Source organism: Bos grunniens, chromosome 10, assembly GCF_055505025.1.
Source record: "Bos grunniens cultivar Pamir isolate PY7600 chromosome 10, Bosgru_T2T1.0, whole genome shotgun sequence".
NCBI classification, from domain to species: domain Eukaryota; kingdom Metazoa; phylum Chordata; class Mammalia; order Artiodactyla; family Bovidae; genus Bos; species Bos grunniens.
This window is the reverse complement of record NC_141174.1, coordinates 2,918,190-2,941,396: the sequence shown is the minus strand read 5'-3', so window position 1 is coordinate 2,941,396 and position 23,207 is coordinate 2,918,190. Positions and strand designations below refer to the sequence as shown.

General features: G+C 38.7%; 1 protein-coding gene across 28 annotated transcripts in view; it reads right to left on the bottom strand.

Annotated features, from left to right (window-relative positions):
- Positions 1-23,207, bottom strand: part of EML5 (EMAP like 5) — a 161,400-nt gene that overhangs the window by 123,282 nt on the left and 14,911 nt on the right. For 27 of the 28 annotated variants that reach the window (XR_015133870.1, XR_015133873.1, XR_015133880.1 and 24 more), the window contains exons 2-3: positions 12,752-12,911; positions 788-886 (exon numbers count right to left, since the gene is read on the bottom strand). Coding sequence is in view for 11 of the 28 variants with exons in the window: in XM_086319237.1 (XP_086175363.1) it covers positions 788-886; positions 12,752-12,911 (259 nt within the window). In the remaining 17 variants the exon portion in view is untranslated. Of the gene's footprint in view, positions 1-787; positions 887-12,751; positions 12,912-23,207 lie in introns of those variants that run through there. The other variant, XM_086319248.1, reaches the window with a different exon arrangement.

Here is a 23,207-nt window from a genome sequence, read left to right as displayed (position 1 = left end):
TATAATAAAATGCACCTAACACTTTATTATCTAAATTGTTTGTGTATAACAGACCCCTCTGAGAATATGCCAAAACCAAGTTTATCTTCCAAAATACAAATGCATACAAAAATTTTTATACAACTTTTACCAATTCATAGACTATCCCCAAATAGAATCAATGACTATAGCTCCTATGCTAGTTCAGGTTAGGACTTTACTATACATCAAAAAAATTAGACATTTTTAAGAGTTTATGACAAAATTTTTGATGTATTTTTATAAAAGTAGTATAATATTTAATTAAAAAGCTGACTACAATATATTCATTATGTTAATCTCATACAACATGGAATAAGGAATACATTTTTAACATGTTTCCAAAGTGAAAAATGTTAGGTCTCTAACATAATTTCAAATTTACACACACAATATTATTTACCCTAACTATAATACTTTTATAACAAATCAATGATAAACGAAACTAAATAATAAATAGAGCCTAGGCATGAGCCATTCAATTTTTTAATTTAGGTCTGGACAACTTAAAACTCATCATTTTTGCCAAAGCAAACACTGGATTAAAGGTTTTGCGCTAAAACTACATATCAAGTTATGTTTTTGAGTATTACAACACATTTATGCCTTCTAAAATCTTATAAGCACTTTCAGTTACACTTTAAATTTTTAATTACATACAAACAACTGACAGTAACAATAACAAAACACAGAAACATAAAATCCCCTGACTCTCTTCTGGCTTCTTCCCACCCAATACCCTTTAGAAACTCCAAGGCAGAATACTTACTCTATCTGTGTGACCTGGAGCCATAGATAACATTTTCCCTCTTTTCCAGTCCCAAACGCAAACTGCATTCTTTGAATCAAGTCCAACTGAAACCAAGCGCTGAGTTATGGTCAAGAAGTCCAAGGGCAAGGGAAATAAAAAAGCAAACAAATACAAAATGAACCAAATTATAAATGGCAAACAAATACTACTCATGGCTATTACAAACATAAAAACTTACACACATATTTTATAGACCTCACAGAAAGGCCGGATGCATTTCATCTTATTAATATTTTCATATATGTGTAGCTTTTCCCATTAAGAAACAGAAGAAAGACCTCCATTTCTGACGGTAATGGTGGTGGTTTAGTCGCTAAGTCATGTCCGACTATTGCAACCCCATGGACTGTAGCCTGCCAGCAGGATTGACAAAACACCCTATTATACATCTCTTGCTAAAAACTAAAAATGCTAGATAAAATGTAAAAACATCTTTTTTAAATGCACTTTTGAGTTGTCAAGGAATTAAGAGAGAACCAAAATCACCAAAGTGATTTTCTATGGGAATCCTAGAAGTAGGAGAGCTCCTATACCCACTCAATTCTAAAGTTATCAGCTAACTCTGGGAAGCCTGATTTTTGTTCTGCAGACTGAAGATGAATAGAAGATAAACTTTAGGGCCTGCCCAAGGTAGGGAATTGAATTGCAGGCCTTTGGCTAAAGCAGTGAACTCCTCAGAGTAAGGGAGAACAAGAAACCATCCCTTTTCAAAGAGCGGGGCAGCAATGCACAATGGAGGAGAAAACCCCCTTGAAAGTGTGCAGCCACGGTGACCTTCACATAGTCGTAGGGTCTACAGCCACACTAATCGTGAGTCCTTCAAATGAAAACTTTCATTCAGAGTAGTCCTAAAGACCGCAGAGTTTTTAAGCATTTTCAACAATGGGGCACAGGCAAATACAAATTCTATGTGGAGGACTGATCCTGTAATCCATCCCTCAAAGAATTCCTACAATTAGTAATTCAATAAAAATAAAACAAACAACGTCATACCGAACAACCAGAGGAAATAAGGGACCATGAGTGAGAATCAGCAAGCTACTAAAAACAGCAAAATCAACCTTGAAAAGCATCAGACATTGGAGTTCTTAATTATGTTTATTTTTCATTTCTAGAAATTCTGTTTCCTTCCTTACATTTGCTGGGATGCTTTTTGTAATCTCCCATTCTTTCCCCATATGAAGATATTTTGAAGTCTTAAATTTTATTTCTCTACTCATGTGCGCAGAGTAGGTATTTGGGAACTAGAGAGTATCTCTACTCATGTGAGCAGAGAAATTAAATTTAAGGCTTCAAAATATCTTAATATGGTGAAAGAATGGAAGATTACAAAAAGCATCGCAGCAAATTTAAGGAAACAAACAGAATTTCTAGAAATGAAAAATAAATAAAATTAAAAATTCAGTGGAAGTTACATAGGCGATGAGAAGGAGATGAAGAGATAAAGAGTTGAAAAGGGGATGGTAAGATGGGAAGTATGACAGAGGTTAAGAAACATGAGAGATGACATTTCAGTCATGAAAGAGTATCAGGGTCTGAACTTGCCCCCTGCCATAAATGACTAGAAAACCATACAAAATATATAAAACAAGTGCTTTTGGACATTTTTAATAGGAAGTGAAGCAGTATAAACCCTGAATGAGGGGGAAGCAAACAAGGTATATTCTGCAGTTGCCCTAGCCTTCATCTAGGAGGCAATTTACAGACTTCAGCACAGAAAGGTGGAATCCAAATACAGCCCAGAAGATTTGCTGATTTGAGAATATGGAGCCTGGAGTTCAGAGAGGCCAAGACTGCTACAGTTTGCGGGCAGAGAAAGAACTCTAGAAAACCTGTTTACAGGTGCCCGGAGAACACCAATCTTTGTGTGCATAGGGTGAAATTCATGAGGCCATGCAAAGAACACTTCTAAAAAAAGAACAATTACTGGGGAGCTAAAGCTAAACAATTACCAGAGATCACAAAGGGTCAGGATTTTTCAGACTTCCAACAGCAAGAATGGAGATATATCTTCGAATTCAGTGTGTATTCAGCAGAGATTCCAGGAGCATCACATCAGAGTACTGAAGTTTAACTAGTAGTCCTAGAGAAAAGCTGCTCTAGCCTTGACCAAAAAAGCTCAAAAGCAAGCTTTTCTAAAGAACCAGACTGATTCACAAGGAACTTAACCACCTATAAGAACAATGTCCAAAATGCTTTAAAGGGATACGACAAAATCCAGCATTGAGCATATAATACACACAATGTCCAGCATCCAATTAAAAAATTACTGGACATGTTAAAAAAGAGGAAAATGGGACCAATAACCAGGAGAAAAATCAGTTATTACAAACAGACCCAGGTATCACACATATGATTAAAATTAGGAGACATTGGTAGTTAAGATGGAAATGTTCAAGATGCTCAAGAATTATTTTAAAACAAGCATATAAAGAATAAAAAGCGAAATGGAAGATATAAAAGAAAAAAATGTTGAACTTGTAAATATAAATGTTAAATTATCAGAAATGAAAATTCACTCCAAAGGATTACCAGCATCTTATACAATGAAGAAAAGATAAATGAACTTGAAGACATAGCAACAGAAACTATCAAAAATAAAGCACAGAAAGACAAAGGAAAAAAATTAACAGAGCCTCATCATCTTTAGAAAATTTCAAGTGGTATAATATACAGGTAATTATGACAACAAAAGAAGAAAAAAAGATGAAAGAAAACAAAAACAAAAATGAAGAAATAATGGCCAAAACATCCTGCTGCTGCTAAGTCGCTTCAGTCGTGTCCAACTCTGTGCGACCCCATAGACGGCAGCCCACCAGGCTCCCCCGTCCCTGGGATTCTCCAGGCAAGAACACTGGAGTGGGTTGCCATTGCCTTCTCCGCAAAACATCCTATATTTGATTAAAAAAAATACAAATCCACAAATCTGAGATACTCAAGATTCAAGCAGAATAATCTCACACACAGAAAAAACACATTAACACACACGGTCATCAAACTGTTGAACCAGTGGCCAAAAAAGACAGACAATTTTGGTGTGTAGAAACAAAGATTTAAAAATTACCCTAGGCTTCTCATCTGATGTTATGCACATCAAATCACAATTAATAGCCTCGCTAAAGTGCTGAAGGGGAAAAAACATCAACACAGACTTATATACCTACCAAAAATATTCAAAACTTGGGTCAAAATAAAGTATTTTTTGACTTTATTTTGAAAAAATCCATCATCAACAAAGTTGCACTATAAGATATGATAATGGAAGTTTCTTCAGGCAGAAAGAAAATGATACCAAAGAGAGACTTAATTTACATATATGAATGAAGAGTACCCAAATGGTAAATAAAAAACTTTTCTTATTTTTAATTTTCTTTGAAAACTGTTTAAGGCAAACATAATAACAGTTATTATAGAGTTTACAGAGCATGTAAAATGAATGAAAATGAAAGCTATAAAATAAATGACAACAATAGCACAACAAACAGAAGGAAAAAAAGAAACAGCAGAATACATACTTTTAAAGTGCACAGGAAACCACATGAAAGTAACAAAATTTTGAATTACAAAATAAGCCTAAATAAATTTAAAAAAATTAAAATACACAGTATGTTCTCTGACATAATTCAAAGACAAAATTCAATCAGAATGACAGAAAGTTACACAGAAAATACTCCAAATATCTGGTAACCATCAATACAATTCTAAGTAACTGAAGGGTTAAAGGAAAAAAATCACAGGGACAAAGCCACAACACATACTTTGAAAAACACTGGTTTAAAAGCAGGGGTAGGAATATTACAATCCTCAGACCTGCACCCTGTTTTAATAAACAAAGTTTTACTGGAACACAGCCACACCTATTCCTTTATAAGCTGTCTATGACGGCTTTCATTCTAACGCGGAGCTGGAGTAGCTGTGAGAGAGACCGTAGGCTCACAAGCTTAAAATATTTACTGACTTGTTATAGACAGCTTTGCCGGTCCCAGGTTTAGAGCACAGAGTCTGCCCAGGTTTAAACGCCAGTTCCACCTCTGTCCCTGACTGGATTCCCAATAGCAAGTAATCTGAGCAATTACTTAGCCTCTCTGTACCTTAGGTTCCTCTTAAGTGAGGAGAATAGAATAAAACCTTAGGGTTAATATGAGAATTAACACATATAGATGAGTTAGAAGAGTGCTTGGCATATGCTTAATGTTATATAAATGTTTGCTATCATCATCATTATTTTTACCATAACCATAATTAACTTTAAGAACCCATGCCTTCTACCCATCTGAATGAGACATGCCATTGAGTACCTAGTTAGAAAGTTTCTGCAAAGCAGGATTATTATTTAAGTCCCTAAATGGAGAGAATGAATGTCTTTCATAAAAAGATAACAGAGTACAGTTTGTATCTGGCTCTCCATCAAGTCACAGTAGCAGAAATTCCAAGTGACTAGAAGAGACAACTCGCTCCTCTTAAGAGTCCTTAGTATTTGGGAACTAGAGAGTACCTGCATATGTTGAGCTAAAACAAAAATATCTACCTCTTGCTATGGCACACTGTGCAAAGATTAAAATTTTACAAGACAAGTATAAAGCGAGGAACAGTCAGCAGGGCAGTGGGCATCTGATCAGTGCCTCTTCTCTCTGGCCAAGCTGATCACACACAGTGAACCACAACTGTTAACTTTAAAACTCCAGGCTTCCCAAGTGGCTCAGTGGTAAAGAATCCACCTGCCAACTCAGGAGATGCCAGAGATTTGGGTTCGATCTCTGGGTTGGGACAATGCCCTGGAGAAGGAAGGACGTGGCAGCCCACCCCACTACTCTTGCCTGGAAAATCCCATGGACAGAGGAGCCTGGCGGGCTACAGTCCATGGGGTCGAAAAGAGTCAGACACGACTGGTGACTGAGCACGCACGTACCTCTCAGCAGGGCCCCAGAGCATCTAGCTCTGTCCAGGCAGTGACAAAGTAGACCTGGAAGCACTTCCTCTGTGGCCCTGATAAACACTGTATGGCCCAAATCAACCTCCCTAACCACAGATGGCACCCCACTCCAGTACTCTTGCCTGGAAAATGCCATGGATGGAGAAGCCTGGTGGGCCGCAGTTCATGGGGTTGCAAAGAATTGGACATGACTGAGTGACTTCACTTTCACTTTTCACTCTCATACATTGGAGAAGGAAATGGCAACCCACGCCAGTGTTCTTGCCTGGAGAATCCCAGGGATGGAGGAGCCTGGTGGGCTGCCGTCTGTGGGGTCGCACAGAGTCAGACATGACTGAAGCGACTTAGCAGCAGCAGCAACAGCAACCACAGATTAAGCAACAGCAGAGAGGAAAAGGCAGAAACAACCAAGCAAATACTGCCGTCTTAGATTTCTATAATTTTGTACCTTATCATCCTTTCTCACAGGTGTGGATAAAGTTTTCCAGTGAAAGTAATGCTTCAACCATATTTTAGGAGACAGCTGGGCACAAAAGTAAAACAAAATGTATTTCAGACCAAAGTATACCAAGATGAGATAGATAATGGTGCTTTCAGGAAAGAGCTAGTACTTTGACGTGGCTGAGGGGAAGAGCTGCCTGCTGCGAAGTAGCAGGAGACAAGACTAGAGAGGTAGCCAGAACAGGAGAAAGAATAAGTTTTGTTTCTTTATGAGTTAGAATAAAGAGAATTCAGTTTTAAACATGTAATAAATGGTATATCTATATGACATTCAAGGAGGCTATATGGAGTTGGAGAAGGAAATGGCAACCCACTCCAGTACTCTTGCCTGGAAAATCCCAAAGACAGAGGTGCCTGGCAGGCTACAGTCCATAGGGTCACAAGAATCGGACATGACTTAAGTGACTAAATCACTGCATCATATGGAGTTGTGGAGAGAAGCTGGGGCCACTGTTAATTGATACAGGAGTTAAAGTCATAGATGTCGTAATCCCGAAAGAGAATAACTAAAGTGAGGGGATGAAGGGAAAGAAAGCTATATGAGCAGGAACACTGATATTTAAGAAGCAGACAGAAGGAACAGCTCCTTTCAAGATAACTAAGAACAAGGGTGAGCATCGACATTTTAGGAATCAGTGAACTAAATGAACTGGAATGGGCAAATTTAATTCAGATGACCATTATACCTACTTGAAGAAAGAATACCACTCCAGTATTCTTGCCTGGAGAATCCCATGGACAGGGGAGCCAGGCGGGCAGCCATCCATGGGATCACCAAGAGTCAGACACAACTGAAGTGATTTAGCATTATATCTACTACTGCAGACAAGAATCCCTTAGAAGAAATGGAGTAGCCCTCATAGTCAACAAAGAGTCCAAAATGCAGTACTTGGGTGCAATCAAAAAAATGACAAGGCCAACCATTCAATATCACAGTAATCCAAGTCTATGCCTCAACCACTAACGCTGAAGAAACTGAAGTTAAACGGTTCTATGAAGACCTACCTACGAGACCTTCCAGAACTAACACCAAAAAAAAGATGTTCTTTTCATCATAGGGGACTGGAATGCAAAAGTAGGAAGTCAAGAGATACCTGGAGTAACAAGCAAGGTTGGCCTTGGAGTACAATATGAAGCAGGGCAAAGGCTAACAGAGTTTTGCCAAGAGAATGCACTGGTGTGCAAACACCCTTTTCCAACAACACAAGAGATGACTCTAAACATGGACATCACCAGATGGTCAACATCAAAATCATACTGATTATATTCTTTGCAGTCGAAGATGGAGAAGCTCTATATAGTCAGCAAAACAAGACCAGGAGCTGACTGTGGCTCAGATCATAAATTCCTTATTGCAAAATTCAGACTAAATTGAAGAAAGCAGGGAAAACCACTAGGCCATTCATAAATCAAATCCCTTATGATTATACAGTGGAAGTGACAAATAGATTCAAGGAATCAGATCTGATAAGAGTACCTGAAGAACTATGGACAGAGGTTCATAACACTGTATAGGAGGTGGTGATCAAAACCATCCCCAAGAAAAAGCAATGCAAAAAAGGCAAAATGGCTGTCTGAGGAGGTCTTACATATAGCTGAGAAAGGAAGAGAAGTGAAAGGCAAAGGAGAAAAGGAAAGATATACTGCCTGAATGCAGAGTTCCAAAGAATAGCAAGGAGAGATAGAAAGCCTTCCAAAGTGATCAAGGGAAGAAATAGAGGAAAACAATAGAATGGGAAAGACTAGAGATCTCTTCAAGAAAATTAGAGATACCAAGGGAACATTTCATGCAAAGATGGGCACAGTAAAGGACAGAAATGGTGTGGACCTAACAGAAGTAGAAGATATTAAGAGGTTACACGAGAATACACAGAAGAACTATACAAAAAAGATCTTCATGACTCAGATAATCATGATGGTGTGATCACTCACCTAGAGCCAGACATCCTGGAATGTGAAGTCAAGTGGGCCTTAGGAAGCATCACTATGCACAAAGCTAGTGGAGGTGATGGAATTCCAGATGAGCTATTTCAAATCCTAAAAGACAATGCTGTGAAAGTGCTGCACTCAATATGCTAGCAAATTTGGAAAACTCAGCTGTGGTCACAGGACAGGAAAAGGTCAGTTTTCATTCCAATTCCAAAGGCAGTGCCAAAGAATATTCAAACTACCACACAATTGCAATCATTTCACATGCTAGCAAAGTAATGCTCAAAATTCTCCAAGTTAGGCTTCAACAGTATGTGAACTGAGAGCTTCCAGATGTTCAAGCTGGATTTAGAAAAGGCAGAGGAATCAAATATCAAATTGCCAACATCTGCTGGATCATAGAAAAAGCAAGAGAATTCCAGAAAAACATCTACTTCTGCTTTACTGACTACACTAAAGCCTTTGACTGTGTGGATCACAACAAGCTGGAAAATTCTTAGAGATGGGAATACCAGACCACCGTACCCACCTCCTGAGAAATCTGTATGCAGGTCAAGAAGTGGACAGGGAACAATGCACTGGTCCCAAATTGGGAAAGGAGTACGTCAAGGCTGTATATTGTCACCCTGCTTATTTAACTCCTATGCAGAGTACATCATGCGAAATGCCAGGCTGGATGAGGAACAAGCTGGCATCAAGATTGCCGGGAGAAATATCAATAACCTCAGATATGCAGATGACACGACCCTTATGGCAGAAAGCGAAGAGGAACTAAATAGCCTCTTGATGAAAGTGAAAGAGGAGAGTGAAAAATTTGGCTTAAAACTCAACATTCAAAAAGCTAAGATCATAGCATCTGGTCCCATCACTTCATGGCAAATAGACGGGGAAACAACGGAAACAGTGACAGACTTTATTTTTTGGGGCTCCAAAATCACTGCAGATGGTGACTGCAGCCATGAAATTCAAAGACACTTGCAACGTGGAAGAACAGCCATGACAAATCTAGACAGCATGTTAAAAAGCAGAGACATTACTTTGCCAACAAAGATATGTCTAGTCAAAGCTATGGTTTTTCCATTAGTCATTTATGGATGTGAGAGTTGGCTGAGTGCCGAAGAATTGATGCTTTGAACTGTGATGTTGGAGAAGACTTTGAGAGTCCCTTGGACTGCAAGGAGGTCAAACCAGTCAATCCTAAAGGAAATCAGTCCTGAATATTCATTGGAAGGACTGATGCTGAAGCTGAAGCTCCAATACTTTGGCCATGTGATGTGAAGAGCTGACTCACTGGTAAAGACCCTGATGCTGGGAAAGATTGAAGGCAAACGGAGAAGGGGATGACAGAGGATGAGATGGTTGGATGGCATCACCAACTCAATAGATACAAGTTTGAGCAAGTGCCGGTAGATGGTGAAGGACAGGGAGGCCTGGCGTGCTGCAGTCCATGGGTTCTCAGAGAGTCGGACACGACTGAGCAACAGAACAACAAAGAAGTAACAGGGAGGAAAAAACAGATAAAGAAGCCTCTATCCAGCTTCCCAAATTCCTTCCTGATCCTATTTCCAAAGAAAGTCTTGGCTGTGTCTTTAGTTAACCCAGAAGTAAAGCTTTGAAGTTGCTGGCTTCACTTACCCTCGGGTGCTCTTCAACAGTGAACCCTGCAGCACTGCGCGTCTGCAGCTGGCTGAGTCCACAGAGGCAGAGGCACCGTGTACACAGAGGGCCAACCACAAGTTTTATGTATGTTAAGCCCTGCATCGTTCAGTGGTCGGTTGTATTCATTAAAAAGTTCTAGCACACTAAATACTCAGATGAGAAAAACATCGCAATAGGCACAACTAGATGCATTCCACAAGTTTCTGCAAGTGTGAAACACACTCACACAGTAGGTAATTAAACTTAAAAGAGTCTAGTATTGGGTGGGGGGTCCTTGTGATTTCAATATTGAGTGAGGACTAGTTGTTACAGATGTCACAAAGTAAAAATCACAAATTGTGCAAAATATGTAGGACTCAACAGAGTAAACATTGGTCAAATCATATAGAAAGCCGCAAGAAATCAGGATCTGGCAAGCAACAGAAGAGATGAAAACTCAAAAACAATACAATAGGCACTTCAGATATGGCTAGATGTTAAGAGACTACTAAAAGGCCCTAGGAATAAAATCATTGAATTCCTTTAATATTTTTGCAAAAAGACTCTCTTCATAGTCATGTGTCAAAAATCAAAGGTAAAAGGCAAAGTAAAGCATTTTACTTTATATCAGCATAAAACTGACAAAATCAGGTTAAAAATTAACATTTTATTCTTAGTTCATACTATAAATTGGCAGAGTTTTAACTATAACTTAGATTTTGTTAATTATGTGAATGGCTTTTGGTTGTATTTTCAAGATAAAAGGATTAATGCCTTCCTCATATCTCCTCTCTCTCATTTACTATGAAATTTTAATCTCTGTTTGATGTGAATTTATATAGCCTTCTCATGCCCTGATTATTCCCAATAAGACAGACTTTCAGTATTAGCATGGATAGTCAATCCATTTAGAAAAAAACAGCTAGGAAAAAAAGAAAATTCAGCATACTACTAACAGGAAGACTCATTCACTGGATAAATCTTAATTGATCACTTACAGTTTCAAATCTAGTAAAAAATTCAAAAATTAGTATTTCCTAATTGGTATTTCACAAACAGTTACAGATATTAGTGGATAATATGTTCTCAAATTTCTTAACTAAAGCATCTTCTGATTAGCATAATTTCAGAAATACTCTTTTCAATTGATCACAGTTCCTTACGAGTTTCTACTGTACTTAAGATGAATGAATTCCTCCTGAAATATAAATAATCACCTCCTTAGTTCCATGTTTGGGAGGCAGTAGGGTATTGGGGTTAAAAACATGAGCTTTGGAGTATGACTGACCTGGGTTCCCGCTCTGGCTCCATTTACTAGCTGTGTAACCTGGGGCAAGTTATTTAACCTCTCTAAGTCTCAGTTCCTTTATCTGTAAAATAGAGATAATAATAATATCTATTTCATAGGATTGTTGTGAGGATTAAATGAGATAATGTAAGCTTAGCACAATGCCTGGCAATTAGTATGTGCTCAATAACTTTTAGCTATGATTTTATAAGCTTACATTTTTAAGTAACATGTTCTTATGAAGATCTGTGATAATCAAATGCATGTACCCAAGATGTTTCTTATAAATTACTTAAAACAAGCAAAATTAAATAAAGCTTTCAGTTAGTAAAAGCTCCTGGCATCATTTCTCATTTCATATAAGAGAAATTCCTCAGCACTGCAATACATTTAGAAAGGGTAATTTTAAAATTAAGAAAAAAAATCTATATTTGAAGTATACAAGTATAGTTAAACCATCTTAGATATCATAATACTTCTGGAAAATGATTTAAAAAACAACTTTTGTTGGTTTGTTTCATAAGACAATCTCTTGCAAAGTAAGGAGAGAATATTATTTTCTTCCTTTCAAGAAGGAAAATGAAATTCTGATATGAGGACATTAAGGGAACTGACAATAATAGCAAAATAGGACATGAATTAAGGTTCTGGAATTGCCAGTCACTGCTACCCAGTGATTCTAAACCTAGAAGCACATTTTTCTGCAAATGAGAAGTTCAAGTTACATCTTCATAGATTTTATAGATCTCTTACCAGACTCTTATCAGAAAGTCATATTAATCTATGCTACTCAAAGAAGCTATTCCTCAGAGTTATATATTAAAATACCTACTGGCTACCAAGTGACTCAAGCAAAATGTAATGTGTTTCTGTGAAATACAGATGTAAAAAATTAATTTTAAGAATTAAAAAGCAGACAACTAAAATTCTTCTAAAAGTTAAAATGATTTTTAAAGTTTAATTTCACTGTAAAACTTTTAAAGATTATAAATTAACTAAATCTGCAAAAACTAACTTCTTACCACTTCTTAACTAAGTGTTAGGTATAACAAGTTCCATGAAAGTACCACAAAACAGCTGTTGGCTTAGTGTTTTAAAAATCACTGACTAGAAGTAAACAGTAATTTTGGAACTGATTAGTAAGTAGAATGATGATTACATCTTTTGCTATGAACCTTGACTTTATATAAAATAGCTCATATAAGAACTACCTCATTGTTTTCAACTAAAAATATAATTTTAATAGAAATACATAAATAACTAAAAATTAAAATGGTTATAGCTCTTAGAGAAACATAAATTTTTCTAAGATACCTTCTTATCTTTTAATACCTGGAAAAGAGTCATATGTAAAATTTTCTAGAACAACCAAGTAATGTTCCACTGACTCAGAATCACTTAGGCCTTTATAGTACAAATTAATTCAGCTGAAAAGTTCTTCATACAGTGAAATAAAAACTCATTATTCTTATTTTTCTTATATATATCTACCACCCACCCCATCTACCCACATCCACCTTGAACAAATGCTTTTTGTCAACTGCTTTCCAATTTAATATCTACAGGTTTACAATAATTTATAATACACATTTTAAAAACACAGCTTAGAAAAAGAGAAAAAATTTTAACATACCTGCCCATCTAAGTCGAATGCTAAGCAAGCTATACCATGTGTATGAACGTCCTTCAGAACTGACACGGTCTGCACAGTGTATGAATCCCAGACACAGATATAAGGCTCTTTCCCAACTTGTCCTGTTGCTACCAGTGCTCGTTCAGGGTGCAATGCAAGGCTGCAAAATCAATCATAAATAAACAGATTTAAAACTGCTTATGGAGCTGTTATATCAATGTAAAAATTAAGACTTTCATTATTTATCTACTTAAAATAATTTGGATTTAAAATAACTTCCATAAAAACCCATGCTAAGAGTTACTTCAATGGTACATGTGATAAGCAGTTACGACAGGCTTTATAATCCTGTTATATGACGCAGTGTGTGTAAACTTATCAAAAAAAAAAAAAAAAGAATTCTCACAAGTACTCGACTCAACCACAGAAATGAATCAGTATCAACCCTACCACTTGCCGTTTTCTTATTTGGTATTAACCTTCTTTTAAGCTCTCTCTCCCATTTACTCTTTCACTGTATAAAAGTTAGACAAATTCTTAGTGTTCAAGCAACTCCTATGATAACATAAAATTACAAATCCCATTTAAAAAAAAACAGAAAAGTCACTCATAATTCACAGAAAGTAGTCTATAAGTCTTTAAAGATAAGACAAGGGCCAAACAGTTGATAGTGCTTTACACACATCAGCAGAAGGCAGAGAATGAATATAAATTTCTACTTCATAAATTTTTCTACAAGTGTATTTAGATGATTAGCTTCCTCTTTGGGAGAAACAAAATCACTCCTGGCATCAGGGTGGAAGATGAACTTCCAAGAGGGAAGTTAGGAGGGAAGAGGGAAAAGTTAGGAGGCCAAAAACAGAATCAACAGATTTGACGTACTGAGTAGGGGAAAGGGAACAGTCTAAGACAACGCTTGGTTTCTGGTGGGCAGCTGGATGGTCAGGGACAGTATCATCGAGTCAAGGAGCACTAAGTGAGAAACTACTGAGAGGAAAGATAAGCGGGAATGGAAGCTTCTTTCAACAAGTTTTGTTCAAATTAAAACCAATATAGTACATCAATAAATAAAAATCAATAAATCAATAAATAAAGGACACCCAAACTCCCATACACATTCATTTCATTAGATGCAGAAAAAACATTTGACAAAAATCCAACCTCTTCTGGGACTTCCCTGGTGGCCCAGTGGTTAAGCATCCGCCTGCCAGTGCAGAGGACATGGGCTTGATCTCTGGTGGGGGGACTAAGATCCCACATGCTAGCACCACAACCGTTAAACCTGGGCGCGTCACAAGAGCCTGCGCACCGCAAACCATGCCGGGGCGCTGTGGAGCCTGCCCGGCACAACCAGAGAGAAGCCTGCACGCTGCAATGAAAGGTCTCACGTGCCACAGCTAAGACCCGACACAATCATAAATACATACACAAATGTTTTTTAAAAAGAATAAAGAACCCAGGAATAAATGTATACAAAGAGACAAAAGACCTGTGCTCCAAAAACTATAAGACTCTGACAGAAAAAAAAAAAAATGATGACACAGATAGACAGCATGTTCTTAGATTCGAATACTAAATGTTAAAAATGACTATACTACACATGGCAATCTACAGATTCAATGCAATCCCTATCAAATTACCAATGATATTTTTCACAGAACTAGAACTAAAAAAATTAAACTTTATATGGAGACATAAAAGACCCCAAAGAGCCAAAACAATCTTGAGAAAGAGAAACAGAGCTGGAGGAATCAACCTCCCTGACTTCAGACTTTACTACAAAGTTACAGTCATCAACAGTGTGGTACTGGCACAAAAACAGAAACACAGGTGAATGGAACAGGGTTGAAAGCCCAGAAATAAACCTACATATCTCTGGTAAATTAATCAACACAGGAGGCGAGACTGTACAATGATGGAGAGTCTCTTCAATACATGGTCTGGCAAAACTGGACAGCTACCTTTTAAAAAAATGAAATTAGAACATTCTTTAACATCATCACAAAAATAAGTTCAAAATGGATTAACAACCTAAATGTAAGACTGGACACTGTAACACTCATAGAGGGAAAACACAGACAGAACACTCTTTGCCATAAATCACAGCACTATCTTTGTCAATCCATCTCCCAGAGTAACGGAAATAAAAACAAATAAACAAATGGGACCTAAATAAACTCAAAAGCTTTTGTACAGCAAAGTAAACCATAAAGAAAACAAAAAGACAACCCACAAAATAGGAGAAAATATTTGCAAATGATGTGACCAACAGTGGACTAGTCTCCAAAATTTACAAACAGCTCATGTGGCTTAATATCATCAAAACAAACAACCCAATCTAAAACAAAGGGCCGAAGACCTACACAGACATTTCTCCAAGCAGACATACAGATGGCCAAGAGGTGCGTGAAAAGATGTTCAACATCTCTAATTATTAGAGAAATGAAAATCAAAAATTTTATACAATATCACCTAACACTAGTCAAAACGGCCATCATTAAAAAATCTACAAACAATAAACACTAGAGAGGGTGTGGAGAGAAGAGAATCCTCTTATACTGTTAGTGAAAATGTTAACTGGTACAGCTACTGCGAAGAACAGTACTACGGTTGAAAAAAACTAAAAAATAGAGCCACCAAATGATCCTGCAATCCCACTCACAGGCATATATCCAGAGAAGGACATGGTCTGAGAGGATACACGCACCCACATGTGCACTGCAGCACTGTTTACGACAGCCAAGTCATGCAAGCAACCTAAATGTCCACTGACAGAGAAATGGATAAAGAAGATATGCTAACGCTTAAGTCGCTTCAGTCGTGTCTGACGCTGTGTGACCCCATAGATGGCAGCCCACCAGCAGGCTCCTCCACCCATGGGATCTTCCAGGCAAGGGTACTGGAGTGGGGTGCCATTGCCTTCTCCAAAAGAAGATATGGTATCTATCTATATTTATATATACTGAGTCAGCCACCCATTCCAGTATGCTGGCCTGGAGAATTCCATGGACTGTATAGTCCATGGGGTCACAAAGAGTTGGACACAACTGAAGTGACTTAGCCCACACGCACGCACTGGATGGACCTGGAGATACTAAGTGAAGTAAGTCCGACAAAGAAAGGTCATACAATATCACTTATAATGCAGAATCTAAAAAGAAATTATACAAATGAACTTATTTACAGAAAAGAAACAGAGTCAGAGACTTAGAGAATGAACTCATGGTAACCAGGGGGAAGGGTGGAAGGAAAGGATAGGTAGGGAGTTTGGGATTGTACACATATTTTAAATGGATAACCAGCAAGGCCCTACACAGGGAACTCTGCTCAATATTTGTAACAACCTAAATGGGAAAAGAATTTTTGAAAAAGAATGGATACACACGTATGTATATATTGGGTTGGCCAAAAAGCTGTCTGGGGTTTCCTATGCATTGAACTTTTTGGCCAACCCATCAACTAAGTCACTTCACTGTACACCTGAGACTAACACAACACTGTTCATCAACTACACTCCAAAAAAAAAGTTAAAAACACCCACAAATTGCCCAGAAAGCACCTTTGCTGCCGCTAAGTCGCTTCAGTCGTGTCCGACTCTGTGCAACCCCACAGACGGCAGCCCACCAGGCTCCCCCGTCCCTGGGATTCTCCAGGCAAGAGCACTGGAGTGGGTTGCCATTTCCTTCTCCAATGCATGAAAGTGAAAAGTCAAAGTGAAGTCACTCAGTCGTGCCCGACTCTTAGCGACCCCATGGACTGCAGCCTACCAGGCTCCTCCATCCATGGGATTTTCCAGGCAAGAGTACTGGAGTGGGGTGCCATTGCCTTCTCCGGAAAGCACCTTTAGATAAACATAAAAAGAAATTAGAACATTTCAAAATGTGTAAATAATACATGTGTATGAGATTGAAAATATGTAGAAAATACTCCATCCTTCTGTGATGGGTGTATGCAAGGCAAATATTTGGGTTCATCCAAATAAGATGCACGATTCAAATCTATTATACATCATGCCCTCTCTGACTGAAAACTAGTGTGTCAAGTAAATGGTGTTCTGCTGATGCCATAATGTTGAAGTATTATCTCTGTTAGTCCATTTATGACAAAAGTGGTATAATATTTGAAGGGCCATCTCAGAGAAGGCGATGGCACCCCACTCCAGTGCTCTTGCCTGGAAAATCCCATGGATGGAGGAACCTAGTGGGCCACAGTCCATGGTGTCACTAAGAGTCGGACACGACTGAGCGACTTCACTTTCACTTTTCACTTTCATGCACTGGAGAAGGAAATGGGAACCCACTCCAGTATTCTTGCCTGGAGAATCCCAGGGACAGAGGAGCCTAGTGGGCTGCCATCTATGGGGACACACAGAGTCGGACACAACTGAAGTGACTTAGCCGCAGCAGTAGCAGCATGGTTAAGTCGTTGACTGAAGAGATACTGAGAGGGAATACTGTTTTCACTCATGTCTTTAATCCATCAGGAATTTATTTTTATATGTGGCATAAGAAAGAATTCAATTCAGTTTTATCCCAATTTTATTCTAGTTGAGCTAGCATCATTTGTTAAGTATATGATTTCTTTTAGATATTAAATATATATTAAATTTCTATGTCATACCTGTATCTGTATTCTCAATTATGTCCCACAGAACTTTTTGTCTATTCCCATGAAAAATCATATTCTATTTATTAGAGTGATTCTTTTAGTATGTTCTAGTACGGCAACCCACTCCAGTGTTCTTGTCTGGAGAATCCCGGGGACGGGGGAGCCTGGTGGGCTGCCGTCTATGGGGTCACACTGAGTCGGACACGACTGAAGTGACTTAGCAGCAGCAGCAGCAGTATCTATTAACACTCCTCCCCCTCACTATTCTTTTATTATATCTTTTTTATTTTTTAACTCAGCTTGTCTATTCTTATAGATTTATTCTTTCATATAAAATTTTAAATAACTTTATATCTAATTCTGATACCTCACAGAAAATCTGCTACAATGTTTAGTGGAGTTGCATTAAATGTATATATCAATTTTGTGAGCATCAGAATTCATAACATTAAATTTTTCCAACCAAGTTTTAAAATCACATATACTGTGATTGACACCCAAATTGTATCTCCAGCCAGGAGGAAAAGATGTGTTGTGGGCAACTCACATTTAACACATCCAGAACTTTTCCCTCCTTAATTCCCCACCCTAGTATAGGACATCACTGGCCACTCAGTTGCTCAGACCAAGAAGCTAAATTTAACCCTCACCCCTTTCCCTTTCAAATTTATCACACACATTCTGTTAGCCTATCCAATGACCCTATCATCACCCCCATCTTCTCTGCCTCAACCTGAATCTGAGCCACCTGCCCTTCTTCCTCCATTGCATCCCTTCAGGGTTTTCTTAACATAACCAGAGTGATCTTTTAAAACAATATAAATTTCACCTAGTTAAAATCCCCCAACAGCTTCCTATTACAATCAGAATAAAATCCAAACTATTTATTACGGCACTTACAAGGCTCTACAATACATACCTTCACCTACTTCTCAAACCTCAACTTCTACAATTCTCCCTTTTGTTCACCACATTTCAGACACACTGGCCTTTCTGTCTGTTGAAAAGGCCAAACTTATTATGCCCTCAAAGGTCTTTGTCTCCAGAATGATCTTCCAAATCTTGCTTCATTCAAATAATTCATGCTTCAGGTCAAATGTAACTTGCTCAGCAAATCAAATCTAAAGGAGTATAAAAAGAATTATACACCACAACTATGTGGAATACTATCTGAGGCATTAATATCATTAAAAAATCAACTGATGGGTCCACCATGCCAATGGACTAAAAAAGCAAAATCATATGACCATATCAGTAGATGCAGAAAAGGCACAGACAAGCACTATTCCTTATAAAACCTTATACTGTAAGCATACTTACACTATAAGTATACTTATTCGTGATAAAAACTCTCAGGAAACTAGGAATACAGAAGAACTTTGTGTCAACCTTATAAAGAGTATCTACAAAAACTCACAGCTAACATCATATTTCATGGTGAGAAATTCTAAGCTTTCCCACAAAGATCAGGTCCAAGTCATCAATGTCCCCCTTCACCACTCCTTTTCAAATAATATACTGGAAGGCCTTGCTAATGCAATAATACAAGAAAAGGAAATAAAAGGTATATAGATTGGGAAGGAAGACATAAAACTGTCTTTGTTCATAGATGACACAATCACCTATGTAGAAAATTTAAAAAAAAATCAGCCAAAAAAAAAAAAAATTCCTGGAACTAATACATGACTATAGTAAGGCTGCAGGATACAAAGTTAACATACAACATTAATTGTTATCCTAATACTGACAGTAAACAAGTGGAATCTGAAATTGAAAATGCAATACCATTATATTAACACCCCAAACAGAAATATTTAGGCATATATCTAACAAAATAGATACAAAATCTATATGAGGAAACCCACAAAACTCTGATGAATGAAATCAAGAACTATAAAAAATAGATATTCTATATTCATGGATAGGAAGACTCAGTACTATCAAGATGACAGTTATTAGAGTAAAAAAAAGATGTCAGTTCTTCCCAACTTATCTGAATGTTGGAGGAGGTTACTGAGAAGACATGACCACCAACTGACCTAAGAACTGAACCCAGGCAACTAGAGACTCCATACCCTGTTAAGGTCGCTATATAAATGCTTGAGATTCTAGCGGGCAGGTGTACAGAGATCTCCTTGTCACGCAGCTGCCCAAGACATGCCTCGTATGTAAATTTCCCTCCCCACTACCAGTGAGGAGAAACACCAACTCTGGGACCCCCAGCTCTGCCCAGCAGGGAACAAGCATTAGCCCTAGAATCCCTGAGGCCTCTGCCTCACCCACCAGCAGGCAAACACCAGCTTGGAACCCCCTGGCCTTGCAGCTAGAGACCCCAGGACCCAACCCTGCCTGCTAGCTGGCTGATAACAACTCCAACACACCCTGGGCCGCTTAGCCAGATGCCCCGGGATCTAGCCAGTCTCACTATTGGCCAACACCACTTTTGGGACACCCCAGACTCTAGCTATGCTGGAGCTGGCCCCACCCACCTGCAGGCCAGTATATCTGGAACAGCCCAGCACCGCAACCACCCACTCCAGAAACCAATGGGCCAGCACTAGCTCCAGGACAGTCAGCAGCCTTGCTGTTCAACCCTGCCCACCAGTAGCCAGCATCCTCCACGCAAGTCAGTGCCTGGCAACTGACTGGAACGTGGGCCAGCCATATCTATCAGATGCTCGTAACAGTAGGACCCACACAGCCCATGTAGCGGGCACCCCCAGAGTTCTGATGACCGAGTGGGGCTGTGCTGTTGGGACAAAGAAGAACTGAGTGAAGGGAAATAGGCAAGCTACGCTATAGAGAGTTCTAGGTAACGACTGTAGAAGTGTTCAGAGAATTTGGGAGAAGATTGGATGAACAGAAGTTTCTCATAGAAAGTTTAGAAAGATAAAGAAAAACCAAACAGAGATGAAGAACATAGGAACTGAAATGGAAAATACACTACAAGGAATCAACAGTATATTAAATGGTACAGAGGAACAGATTAGTGAACTGGAAGACAAGTAATGGAAATCACTCAAGCTGAACAAAAGAAAGAATAAAAAAAAAATGAGGACAGCTTAAGAGACCTGTGATACAACATCAAGCATATTAACATTCAAATTATAGGGGTCCCAGAAAAAGAGAGAGAGAGAGAGAGAGCAGAGAACATATTTGAAGACACAACAGCTGGAAACCTCCCTAACCTGAGGAAGGATATAGACATCCAGGTCCAGGAAGCACAGGAAGTCCCCAACAGGATCAACCCAAAGAGGACCACACCAAGACATAAAAATTAGAGAGAGAGAATGTTAAATGCAGCAAGGGAAAGTAGCAAGTTATGTACAAGGGAACTCCCACAAAGGACCTTTCAGTAGAAACTGCAGGCCAGGAGGGAGTGGCATGATACATTTTAAGTGATGAAAGGGATAAACCTATAACCAAGTAGGTAAAGCTTTATGACCTGGTAAAGCTTGTGTTCAGATTTTATGTAGAGATCAAAAGTTTTAAAGACAAGCAAAAACTAAAAGAGTTTAGCACCACTAAACCAGCTTTATAAGAAACGCTAAAGGGACATTTCTAAGTGAAAAAGAAAAGGCCAGAAATAGAAACATGAAAATTATGAAAGGGAAAAATCTCACTAGTGAAGACAAACATACAGTAAAATTAGTAAAGGCGCCACAGCGAGGAGGTTGGTGGGCAAAAGTCACGGGATCATGTATGTCCACAATACGCAGTTAAGGGACACACGAAACACAAAGATGTAAAACACGATGCTAAAAACAGTAAACGTGGTGCGGGTGCTGAAGGATTGGTAAAGAGAGTTGGAACTTAAGAGATCAGTAACTTAAATACACACTCACACACACAGAGAAGGCTATGTACAGTGTGGAGAACACAGTCCCTAACTACGTAGCATCTTGTATGGTGACATATCTTAACTAGACTTACCACGGCGATCGTTTTGAAATGTTTAGAAATACTGAATCACTACGTTGTGTAACAAGAACTAACATAGTGTTGTAGGTCAATTATACTTCAAATATCAAACTCACAGAAAAAGAGGTCAGGTATCAGAGGCAGGGGATGGAATGGGGAATTGGATTAAGATGATCAAAAGGTACAAACTTACACTTATGAGATAAATAAAACTCAATAAAATTGGAAGAGAAAAAAAGACAATATGGCATTCGCAAAAGAGTAGACAAATATACCAATGGGAGAGAACAGAGACCCAGAAATAGGCCCCCGTAAATGTACTCAACTGACTTCTGACAAACGAGTAAGGGCACTACACCGGAGCACAGACAGACGCCCTGAACAAACAGTGCCGGGACAACCGGGCGTCTACACGTGAAAGAGAGTCCAGACACGTTAACTCAAAACGAATCACAGACCCAGACGTAAAACTACAAAATTCCTGGAAGACAACACAGGAGAAAATCTAGATGACCTTGGGCATGGTGATGCCTTTTTAGATACAACATTAAACACAGGATCCATGAAAGAAAGAAAGCTGGACTTCATTAAAATAAAAATAAAAAATTCTGCCCTGTGGAAGACAATAGCAAGAGCACTAGAAGACAAGCCACAGACTGGGAGAAAATGGGACAAAATATTTGTAAAAGAATTCCAGAAAAACATCTATTTCTGCTTCACTGACTATGCTAAAGCCTTTTTGACTGTGTGGATCACAACAAACTGGAAAATTCTTAAAGAGATGGGAACATCAGACCACCTTACCTGCCTCCTGAGAAATCTGTATGCAGGTCAAGAAGCAACAGTTAGAACTGGACATGGAACAACAGACTGATTCCAAATTGGGAAAGGAGTACATCAAGAACGTATATTGTCACCCTGCTTATTTAACTTCTATGCAGAGTACATCATGCAAAATGCCGGGCTGGATGAAGCCCAAGCTGGAATCAAGACTGCCAAGAGAAATATCAATAACTTCAGATATGCAGATGATACCACCCTATGGCAGAAAGCAAAGAGGAACTAAAGAGCGTCTTGATTAAAGAGGAGAGTGAAAAGGCTGGCTTAAAACTCAACATTCAAAAAATGAAGATCATGGCATCTGGTCCCATCACTTCACAGAAAATAGATGGAGAAACAATGACAGATTTTATTTTGGGGGGCTCCAAGATCACTGCTGAAGAATTGATGCTTTTGAGCTGTGGTGTTGGAGAAGACTCTTGAGAGTCCTTTGGACTGCAAGGAGATCCAACTAGTCTGCCCTAAAGGAAATCAGTCCAGAATATTCATTGGAAGGATTAATGTTGAAGTTGAAACTCCAATACTTTGGCCACCTGCTGCGAATAATGGACTCATTGGAAAAGACCCTGATGCTGGGATAGACTGAAGGCAGGAGAAGGGGATGACAGAGGATAAGATGGTTGGATGGCATCACCAACTCAATGGACATGAGTTTGAGCAAGCTTTAGGAGTTGGTGATGGACAGGGAAGCCTGGTGTGCTGCAGTCCATGAGGTCACAAAGAGTCAGGCATGACTGAGTGACTGAACTGAATTGAAAATCACTGCAGATGGTGACTGCAGCCATGAAATTCAAAGACGCTTGCTCCTTGGAAGAAAAGCTATGACAAACCTAGACAGCATATTAAAAAGCAGAGACATTACTTTGCCAAGAAAGGTCCGTCTAGTCAAATCTATGGTTTTTCCAGTAGTCATGTATGGATGTGGGAGTTGGACCATAAAGAAGGCTGAGCACCAAAGAATCAATGTTTTTGAACTGTGGTGCTGGAGAAGACTCTTGAGAGTCTCCTGGACTGCAAGGATATCAAACCAGTCAATCCTAAAGGAAATCAACCATGAATATTCATTGGAAGGACTGATGCTGAAGCT